General features: G+C 45.6%; 1 protein-coding gene across 1 annotated transcript; it reads left to right on the top strand.

The window, feature by feature from the left end:
* The first annotated feature begins 8535 nt into the window (after positions 1 to 8535).
* Positions 8536 to 9704, top strand: LOC120112562. Its single transcript, XM_039132144.1, has 2 exons — positions 8536 to 8877; positions 8979 to 9704. The coding sequence occupies exons 1-2, from the start codon at positions 8536 to 8538 to the stop codon at positions 9702 to 9704; spliced, it is 1068 nt and encodes a 355-aa protein (XP_038988072.1).
* Positions 9705 to 11447: the final 1743 nt, after the last annotated feature.

Raw genomic sequence — 11447 nt, 5'->3', positions numbered from 1 at the left:
AGGCACAACCTCGTGGTCTATCCAAAAAAAGCCTCCCGAGTGATGAGCCGCGAAGGAAGCAAACCAATATGCCGCACCGTTCGCCTCCCGATATATGTGCGAGGCTTGGTAGGAGACAACTTCCCTTAAAGCTCTGCGAAATCGTGGAGCAGCGGCCGGTCCTCAACTGAGCACCCCCCTTTCCGGATCCACCCGATCACCGTGGTCGAGTCTCCCTCGAGAAGGATGCGACCCGTACCTAGAACCCGCCTCGCATAGGAGACACCCTCCCAGGCCGTCCGAAGCTCCGCGGTCACCACTGATGAGTCAAAAATCCGCCGTCCACCTACCGCCACAAGTTTGGCATCATGATCCCTAATAATAAATCCCACATCTCCGCAGCTCCCGTCCGCAGATACGCTACCATCGAAGTTCACCTTAAGAAAGCCAGGGGGTGGGGGCACCCAGGATACTAGTATCATCCTGGACGCTGCAAGAGCAGAATGGGGGCCCCAGATGTCCCTGACCAACCTAGTAGGTGAAGCCTCAATAAATATAGTTTTTATTAACGGTGTTAAAATAACCATTATATTATGGGCATTTGTGCAAAAATAGTGTTTTATGAGGGTACATTAATAAATATAAATTTTAAGAGGATATTCATACAAATTTAAATTTTTAGAAGGGGTGTTCATGCAAATAAAAACCCTTTAAAATATCATCAAATTTGTAAGTTACAAGATTATTTTATTTATTATGATATTTATAATGTTATATAAAATTGAATAGCTATGTTTATGACAGACATCGGAATAGAAGCCAGGCTTCCAACCACAGACAAGTATAAGGATAATGATAAGGACAGAAGCAAGGTTTCCTGAATGGCTTCGTAATGACTTACAAGCCTCAATTCTAAGCAAATCTGTATCTTCCTACGCTGCAGGTCAGTGCAGTATGGATGTTTGAGTGTGTCAGGAGATATCAATGGAAATGGTCAGGCTTCAGAACTTGTACTCGATCTCCAATTATCTATGATGAACGCAGAACATTTTGGGCATATCTAGATGTTTGAGCACAAGAATTGTGATGCTTCAACAGGATTGGAAGGGAATAAAGGGAAGATATGAGAATGGAAGTCTGAAAAATAAGAAGTTTTTTTTTGATAAACTGAATTTATTAAACCAATCTATAGAGTGGTACATCCGTATGAACCAAAAAAAAAATCTAGAAGCTCAAAAGGAATGTATGTCACAGTCGTCTGATAAGCTACATATGATACTACCCAATCTACAACATTATTAGCCTCTTTATAGATATGTTTTACTTCAAAAGCCTGTAGAGTAGTCTCCAATGTCCAACAATCCTATCACAGAGGATAAGTACTTATCTTTAAAGGATGGAGAACTGGATATCTATATATCTCACATCTCTCAAGAATAATATGAGAGATCTTCAAGGCTCTTATTGTATATGATATATCTTTCCATGCAGTACGAACCTTTGCCATAGAAACCATAGTATATTAACCAATCTTACCACGTCTGTCGCAACCAATGTACCTCTAGCATCTCTAATAACAAAACTAGCTCCATCAAACTCACCATCATGTAACACACTGTCGTTAAAGTTCACCTTAAGAAAATCAGGTGATAGTTTCCAAGTAAAATAAATTCTCCAAGGAAGCGCAAAACATGCAAAAAGAAAAAGACGATTTTCCCCGGCAATTAAGGATTTCTTCTCACCAAACGCACTAATATAGTCATACACCTAGCTGGAAGCTTTTATAAGAATCATCCTAAGACTTGAAACAACATGTTGAAAGATACAATTATTTCTAACTATTCAAATATGATGAGCAATATACGACATTAGTATTGCCTCAATACATCAGTCACACCATCTGGATAAGCAGATTTTCTTAGAGTCCATAGTCTTGGATCTCTAGAATATTACAATTACCTTCAATGGCTTTCCTTTATTCCGAATTTGAACCAGTATGCATGAGATGCATAATGGACAGCATGGTTGGACAGTATGTTCATTACTTGCTAAGCAAAGCTAAATTAACCAATTACAACCCATGCAAAACATCATGAAGACATTCGCCAGTTTGTCTTCTACCAATAGGAGGACCCACCATCCTTGCATGTGCATGTTTGTGGTTGATATTAATACAAGTACTTCAGCATCAACCCCATCTCCATCGCTTTTCTTCAAAACTTCCAATTCATTGTCCGTTCCATCTTCTAGTGATTTCAAACCAAAACCATCCAAACGCGAGAGAGAGAGAGAGAGAGAGAGAGAGAGAAGGGTATCATGATAAAATAAGGAGAAGGCAGGCAGGGCCCCACTGAGGATATGATATCTTTCTTCCGTCACTCGTGCGAGCGTGTGCATGTGGCCTCTCTGTCTCGTACGAAGACAGCATCACAGATGTATGAGAGGGAGAGGGAGAGGGAGGGGGAGGAGATGGAATTATTGAGCTCCCCTGGGTGGCCTATCTCGGTCTCCGCTGCGGAAAAGGCCAGGGCGTTGGGACGGACGAATGCACGGTGACCGCGGACCCTCGGGCCCCACCTTCTCCCTGGTCCCACCATGCCCCTTTGGTCTTTGGTCCAGCCTTGACCGCACAGCTCCTTTGATGTTTTGTCTCAAAAACATCTAATCCTGCCAGTGTTTCTTCAATTATGTTATCAATCCTCAGATGTGGGAATTGAGATTACATGATAATTAATGGTATAGAAAGGCAACATATGGATAAGGCTGCAAATAGGTTGGGTTGATCCGAGACCCAATCCGGTCCGGCCTGTATAGGCCCGACCCAATCCTGAATTTTAGGATCCGCGGGTCTGGGTCGGATCCTAAAATTGGATCCGAATCATTTTCTGAATCAGATCTGGATTTATCGAACGGACCCGACCCGACCCGAATGGACCCGAATGGAGAAAGAGAGAGGGAGAAAAAGCAAAAGAGAGTTTTTTTTTTCTTTTTTTTGTGTGGGTCGTGGCACTATTGGTCCATCAGGATCCTCTCTCAGTCTATTACACTATTGATACCTCTAGATCGTGTCTCGGTAGCCGGCTTTTCTTTTTTTTTTCTTTGATTTTTTGGTTTCTGTTTTTTTAACTTTTACACGGAGGAAGTGAGGGAACACCGAACTGAATATGGGTCATGTGCCAGTTTTCTGCAATGGAATTGGATTTTGGAAGGTCTGGAATTTTTTTTGTTCTCGTGAGAGGGGAGCTGGGAGACACCAAGTTCCGTCCAATCAGTCATATGGACAAAAAATAGTGTGATACGAAATTTGGCTTGTAGACCGACTTAGTTAGTAAGTCGGGGTCGTCTGTTCCGACTGGAGATCAATTGCAAGTCTTTCAAGTCATGGGTCACCCAGCACCTCATAATTATGATATGACCAAATTAGATTTGCCCAAATTCTTTCCCAAAAATACAAAAAAATTAGATCCGATTCGAGCCCGAACCCGATCCAACTCGGACCCGGATCCGACCTGGACCCAATTTGGACCCGACCCGATCTTCAACCGGGTCGGATCTGGGTCCAAAATTAGAACCCGAACAAAAAATCAGGTCGGATCGGGGTCACCCAGGACCCGACCCGACCAATTTGCACCCCTACATATGGAGGAAACAAAAACAACAGTTTCATTTGTTTGGATCACAATTTATCAAAACATAATAAAAAGATTTTTATGAAGCAAACTTTTTAGATGAGCAATGGACATATTAGATAACAATCATTGTCTCTATGAAAAAGAAATTATTATGAATAAAATAATAGTTAAATAATGCTATGCATTTTAATTTTTGTTACTAAAAGATATGATTAAATTCTTTGCTTCACCATTATAATATTATAATAACTATCATTTTAAACCATGATCTGTTTGTAGAATGCTGTTTTTTGCTATTTCTTGTTGTTTGCCAAGTAATTATTCAATCAATCACAGTCATCTATATTATTTGATTATCAGATAGTTCATTCTATATTAGAAGAAAATAGATTTCATGTATGATTAACTAGCAATCAAGTCATATACATCATTGCATGACCATGGTGTACTTAATGCATACATATACACACATACATATACAAGTCAAAAAACTATACTGGACATTTCTTTTTGATCTAATTAAATTGGTCAAATATATAAACAAATCATGCATTAAATTAACTAGTCTTGAAGATATATGTCATTTTAGCTTGTGACACAAACATGATATGGAGACAAGCACTAGGCCTCGATGAGTAGAAGGGCATGGCGGCTTCCAGAAAATGCAGGGTATGAGTCTACTGAAACATTAGTGTGGATCATGCTATCTGGCAGCTGATTTCCTCCAAAGTTATTCTCAGGATAATTAGAGCTTGTTGGATAAGTTCTAACGAGCAAAGCTAATGATTAGAGGCATCCGGTTGCAATGCCCTTACCTATTTTTAAGCTTTTAAAAATATATATAGAAATTTTAATATAGAGACAACATTTGCCGTCTAATTTTTTACCACGTCAATTCCCACCCTACTCTAGAATTTAAGTTTGCATTTGCTATAGAAGTATATATGTGTCGTCTCTCTCTCTCTCTCTCTCTCTCTCTCTCTCTCTCTCTATATATATATATATATATATATATATACACATATATACATACATACATACATATATATATATATACATATATATATATATACATATATATATATACACACACGTATATATACGTATATATATGTTTATATATGTATATATGTATTATATATGTGTATATATATATATATGTATGTATACATACATATATTTATACATATATGTGTGTATGCATGTATGTATATGGGTGTATGCACAGGGGGATTCAATTGAATAACAAGAAAAAAATAGTAGGAAGGTAGGGATAAGCAAGATTTATAGTTGTATTAAAAATTAGATGATGTACAAAATGCTGATAAGCTTGCTCGAGATGATCATTACATAAAAAAGGTTGCCATTACATCAAGATGTAGATGATATCTAGATCAGAAGCTGGTTTTTCTTGCAAATATAGAACTAAAATTAACATACTTTTTGTGCACAAAAAAGTTCTATTTGATTATGTTTTTACTTTTGCTTGAGGAGAGCGCAAAGAAATGATTTATGAATGAAATAGGTAATGCAATATTAAAGATTCAACACACATGTTTTAAGAATTTTATTTTAATAGGACTGTGTTCGGTATCCTTTTGATATACTATACCTGATTAGCAATTTTAAATGAGATCATTAGTTAAAACTAAATAATCTTGCATGGGCCTTTTTTGTGTGGGTTGTTAGGAATAATTTTATCATTCCATTTTGCCATTCCTTTTAATATGTAGGATGCTGGACCTCCATCATTTGCAGCACATGATCATTAAATTTTGTTAATTTTTTGTGATTGATGCACCAGTTGTGCTTTGTGGTCTGTGAAGAGTGGAAGAGAGCCCCTTCCTTTCCAAAATATAAAAGAAGATCAGAAATTTCGTGAGAGCACGACCATAACAAGTGTGGTAAGAAAAGAATCCTTGCTGTTGTGCTAGTATCTGCTTTCAGTGTCTTCCAAGTCTTAAGGCAACTTATTCCGAAACAAAGACAAAGCAACTCATGTTCATTTGCTTCATTGTTCTTGTTTTTTGTTATATTCCTCACCACTGCATGTAGCTAACTCTTATTTCTAATTATATTCATAACAAATTAGATGGGGAAGTGTTTCCACCTATCCTCCCTATTTTCCTAAAAAAAAATAAAGGAAAGAAGTGGCTTTCTCAAGGTACCGAAATAACAAAAGAAAACTTCTAGATAAAATTGAACCATGGCCATCCATTATTCTCGAATGTATTGTATATGCCAAGCTCCATACCTTTTGTCTCTTTCCCAATTCTAGCATAACACAAGTGCATGTTGGTTGTCTAAAGAACCCGAATAAAGTTTCTGATTTAATCAAACTTGAGTTGCTACAGCAGAGCTCACTAATCAGATGTGCAGAGAGTAACAGAGGCAATATTCTGAAGGAATTTTTCTTATGTCTTTTTGACTTCCTTCCAAAACAGCAGGGCTTACAAATTTTCTTAAAACATATTGGACAGTTCTGGAACATTAAAAAGAGCAGACATGATCATAGAGAAATGAAGAGACACATTGACCATACAACTTGGACTGCATAGGAAAGACAATAGTAATTAAAATAGATTCTAAGTGCATTAACTTCCAACAGTGCATAGCATGTCTGGAAGGTCATTTTCTTTACCTTTCTTTTAGGTACATTTTTCCATTTTCACTGCATAATTAATGACTGGGAAAGAAGAAAAAGATGAACACATAGAAGAATGTGAAGAGTATTGTTGCTGGAAATTGGACCCGGGGGCGACCGTCGGCCGGAAGGGAGGAGCTCCGCTGCCTGAGTGGCGGGTGGCGGCTCGTCGGCGGGCGGCGTCCTCCTAGAGACCTGCAAGAAGCCGGTGGCCGGGCTGTCCGGCGCCGGCCCTCCGATGCTTAAGTCAGTGAGGGGGAAGAGAGTGAGAGGGAGAGAGCTCGAAAACTAGATCCTCCTCCTATCTAAAATGGAGGAGTTCCCCTTTTATAGGGGGGCCGGGTTACCTGTGATGTGACAGAGCAAATGGTTTGTCGTACAATTGGGCATTAATGCTCGATCGTGTGAATCAATGCTATTACTGTAGGAGATTAGGCCAAAGCCCAAGTCGTCGCGGAGTCATGCCATCATGTGGATTTGCCGTGAGAGACTCGATGTCCGTAGGCGACGGAAGCCATACACTTTAATTCTTGAGTAAGCCGAGGGCCTGCAGGGGCCATGCGCTTTGATTGTTGAGTGAACCGGGTGTTTGCACGACCCATACATGTTAATTGTCGGCGAAGACGAAACGTAATCTTTCGACCGTGCCGCGGGAGGACATAATCTCAGTGTGCAACTCAGGCGTCCTCGGGTTGGTTAGACTATCTGAGTATCGCCAAGCCGGAGGAGGTTTACTCGGTTTGCCCCTGCTCGGAGGGGTTTGCTCGGTCGGCCTTTGCTCGGAGGGGTCTGCTCGGTCGGCCCCTGCTCGGAGGGGTCTGCCTACCAAAGCGTGGCGACACTTTTTTCCCCCAACACTACCCCCCGACTTCCGAGCTCGAGCTGCTCAGAAGTTCGAGCGCGGGAAGTAGTTTTGGTGGTGTTAATGTGGTTTAGGGGATTTTGAATTACCGCGCGTTTCAAGACGCTTTTAATAGGTAGCGTTTCTTTCTTCGGAGATGTTTTATCATCCCCTTTTCGTTTTTCGAAGCGTCCTCGCGTCGTGGGCTCATGATGAGACCACACGATCCGACGCGACGCTTCTGTATTCGAAGTGTCGGTTCGGATTAAATGCGACGCCATTAACTTTTAGGGTTGACACATGTCACGATCTGAGCGGGGAGCAGCGCTCCGCTTCGCAGATCTGGGCCGTCAGAGGGGTTTACATATATATCCTTCTTGGGTCGTCTCCTCCTATTGCCTTCATCTTCCCATTTCCTTCTCAGTCCGAAGTAACCGATCTCCGGCGAACCTCCCATAGGTCTTTTTCGTTCGTTCGGAGTCCCCTTTCTTCTTTCTTCTTCCTCCTTTCTTTTCCAATGGGTCCTGGTCCGAATGAAATCGGATCCGCCATGAGTGAGGTTGAAGTCGAGATGGTCGAGGAGTGGTTCTTTCCTCGGCGAGGGTTCCGTTTGGAATCCGCTGGATTGGGGGATCGAGTAACGAACCCCCCAGTAGGCCGGATCGGAGTGTACCTGGAGGCACTCTGGGCCGGCCTACGGTTTTCCTTCCATGGGTTCGTGAACAAGTTGCTTGCGGAGTACCAGCTGGTCCCGACGCAACTCGCTCCGAACGCGTGGAGGACGATCGTCGGGTTCCTGTCGCTGTGCCTGGCGTACGGGATTCCGACCTCCGTGAATATTTTCCGGCGACTTTTTATGTTGAAGTCGAATCCGGGAGACGGAGAGTGGCTCTATATTGCCCTTCGGGCGGGTCGGCCACTGTTCCAGGGCACTCCGTCGTCCATTCACGACTGGAAGAAGAAATTTTTCTTTTTAAGTTCCGAGCGGACGTGGGGGTTTGACCCTAGGTGGAGGCCGAGCCGACTCAAGGCTATCAACAAAATCCCTTAGCTTTCTACACACGAGCAGGGGGTCCTTGACGCCGTTCGCAGCCTCGGGGACGGTATTCTCCTAAGCGGCCTCATAAGCGAGGACGCTTTGGTGAATGTAGGCCTGAGCTCGGCGCGTCCTCAGGATAAGGGTAACAGTAGGAAGCCCCCCTCTTTTTTTTTTTTTAATATTCTGCATTCTTATCCTGCTCGTCCTTACAGACGTCGCGAAAATGGTGACCAAAAGCGAAGCTTTGTATGCTCGGTTCCGGAAAAGAGCTGCCGAGCTTGGAGGAGAGCCGCTCGAACCGAAGAAGAAGGCAAAGATCTTTGCTCCTCGAGTTGATCCCTCCGAAGCTACTTGGAGGGGAGGTCCGAGCTCCGAGCCCGGAAGCTCAGGGGGGGCGACTATGGCGCTCGCGTGCCCGGCGCCGGTCTCACAGATCCCTGGTCGGCCTCCCGTCCGACCCGAGGGCTCGGCATCCGAGCCGAGCAGTAGCCAAGGGGCTGCAAGGCCGCCTCCACCGGAGGCGACAGGGTTTGGTCTCCCTGACCCACCGGAGAACGAGGGCCAACAAGAAAAGCGGTCCTACGTCGTGGAGTGGACACTGTCCGAGGACGATTCAGCCCTCGAGAACATTGACACGGCGCGGCATCTTTTCCACGTTGCGCTCCTTCCAGCTGAAAAGGCGAAGATTCAAGCTATGAGCTTGAATCAGTTTTTGGAGTCGACTCGCCTCTCCGCTGTTCGCGTAAGTCTTTCGTTTACTGTCACTTGTTCCCTACGCTTGTAGCTTCGATGCTCTAATTTTATTCTTGGCCTAATTTGTCTTGCTTGCAACACCTCCACGAGATCGAGACCTTGATCTCGATCGGGGCATACTACAAGGAACGAGCTCGTCGGTGCTTACAAGCACAGGAGAAGGCTGAAAAGAACGTGGCGGAGCTCGAGCTCCACAAGAAGGAGCTCTTGCTCATAGTGGGCACCACCGAAGACGAAGTCAAGCTCCTGTCGATGGCGCTCGATGAGGAGAAGGCCGCCCATGCTCTGACTAGATCGGAGTTGCGGGCCGCCGAGGCTCGCCTAGCCGAGGCGCGATCCCTGCTCGTCGTCCGCGAGCAGGCAATAAAGGGTGCAGAGCTCAAGGCCGAGGAGCTCCAAGCTCAGCTCGGAGCCCAGGAAAAGGCGGCCCAGGAGCGAGCTCAGAATGCCGTTCAGCTCTTTCGAGAATTGGAAGAGTTTCAGGAGCTGCTCGAGGAGGAAGCCGTGAACGGCCTTATTCAAGGGTTCAACGACTTTCGTAATCAACTGCGCCGGCTCTGCCCCAATTTTGATCTCAATCTACTTCAGCCCGGAGCTGGAGTCGAAGGCCTCATGGCGGAGCCAGTCGAGGCGACCGGAGAGGCAGCTCCGGAGGCCTCCTTGGAAGGGGCTGCTCGGGGAGCCACTCCCGAGATCGCGCCCGGGGGCACTGAAGGCGGCGAGCCCGGGGCAACTGCCGAAGGGGCCGAAGCCGAGGGCGTTGAAATCGAGCCCGGGGAGATCTCGGCTGGTGATGCCGCAGCAGCCGTCTCTTAATTTTGTACTTTTTCTTTTCCTTTTGTAACAAGAGGTCGGCCCGTGTCTACTGCACGGCCAAGACTTAATTTTGTACTTGGCCCTCGGGCTTTTGAATAAAAATATTCTTTAACTTTCGTTCTTCCAATTCTAGTTCATTTTTTAACTTTCGTTCTTCCAATTCTCGTTCATTATTTGGCTAATAATTCTCCAAGGCTTTGCTGCTCGGATTCCCGAGCTGCTAAGGCACTTTAGACCGAAAGAATGCCCGAGCTTGTTAAGCTCTTGGATTTGAGTCGCAGTTTCGCGGCCGTAGAGCTCGGGGCCCCAGCTGCGGGGCGTCGTGCTCTAATCATCGTATTAGGTAGCTAGCTTGTAGCTCAAATCGAAACCCCCCGAGCTCGGGATTAAATTTCACCGAGCGGCCGACAAACCGACCTAGGGTTCAAGTAGGCGTGTTCGACCAGATTTTAGTTCGTAATCGGCTCGGCGGAGGACCCCGATATTGGCCGGGGTACTTTTTATTAAAAGTATCCAATGTAAAAATGAATGGGACATGCGCATCGAACAAGACATAGGCGCCAATCAGAACGTACCTTCTCGGGGCTATATGCCCCGTGCCGCGAACTGTTCGTCGTAGAGGACGGCTCCGAGCTTAATCCGAAGCATGGGGTCGTAGCCCTTTGAGCTCGTACATGAAGCTGCCGATGGCTTCAAGGCGCCCAGATCTTGATCTAGGTCTGACATCGGAACCAAGCATCGATGGTCGGTGAGGATCGAGCCGAGCTCGATAGATGGAGATCGAGCCGAGCTCGATAGCTGATGGAGATCGAGCCGAGTTCGATAGCTGATGGAGATCGAGCCGAGCTTGATAGCTGGTAGAGACCGCGAGGGTACTCCCCTATCGTCCCGAAGTATCGGGGCATCCCGACCGTAGTCGAGGTATTTGATGGATATCGAGCCGAGCTCGACAGATGGAGATCGAGCCGAGCTCGATGGTCGATGGGGATCGAGCCGAGCTCGATGGTCGATGGGGATCGAGCCGAGCCCGATAGAGTGAGGGCCGCATCTCGAACTTTTGGATGACCACGAACATTTATTTTCGGGGAGACCGCGAGGGTACTCCATCATCTCGAAGTATCGGGGCATCCCGACCGTAGTCGAGGTATTTGATGGAGATTGAGCCGAGCTCGACAGATGGAGATCGAGCTGAGCTCGATGGTCGATGGGGATCGAGCCGAGCTCGATGGTCGATGGAGCTCGAGCCGAGCTCGATGGTCGATGGAGATCGAGCCGAGCTCGATATCGGCGTTCCGAGTTTTTTGCCAAGGCGTCCGATTCTGCTCGGTTCTTGTCGTATCCAAGCCGAGCCGGGTCGTCTGGGAATCAAAGCATTTAGACACTAGGAGAAACTTACATTAAACGATTGGGAATAAGTCATTGTAGAGAGGTGAGATTTATGATTGAAACGGAGGACCCTTCGGGGTTCTATTGGTAGTACACCCGGAGGTTTTCGGAACTCTAGCTTCGTGGAATGGGGGTCCTGTCGAGAGATTTCAGCTTGTACGCCCCGGGTCGCTGGACGCGTGCGATCCGGTAGGGCCCCTCCCAGTTCGAGGCCAGCTTCCCTCGCTCGGTCGGTTGGGAGGCTTCTGCCCTTCTGAGGACGAGGTCCCCCACTTTGAAGGATTTAACTTTGACTTTGGCGTTGTAGTATTGCGCCGTCCTTTGCTGGTACCTCGCCATGCAAACTCGGGCGGCTTC

The sequence above is a fragment of the Phoenix dactylifera genome, chromosome 11, assembly GCF_009389715.1.
Source record: "Phoenix dactylifera cultivar Barhee BC4 chromosome 11, palm_55x_up_171113_PBpolish2nd_filt_p, whole genome shotgun sequence".
Classification (NCBI taxonomy): Eukaryota; Viridiplantae; Streptophyta; class Magnoliopsida; order Arecales; family Arecaceae; genus Phoenix; species Phoenix dactylifera.
The sequence above is the reverse complement of the archived record's forward strand: the minus strand, read 5'-3'. Positions and strand labels throughout refer to the sequence as shown.

Coding starts and splice junctions, on each gene's coding strand:
- LOC120112562 (XM_039132144.1), top strand. CDS start 8,536: ATGGCGCTCGCGTGCCCGGCGCCGGTCTCACAGATCCCTGGTCGGCCT. Junction 8,878..8,978: donor CTCGCCTCTCCGCTGTTCGC/GTAAGTCTTTCG, acceptor CACCTCCACGAG/ATCGAGACCTTGATCTCGAT.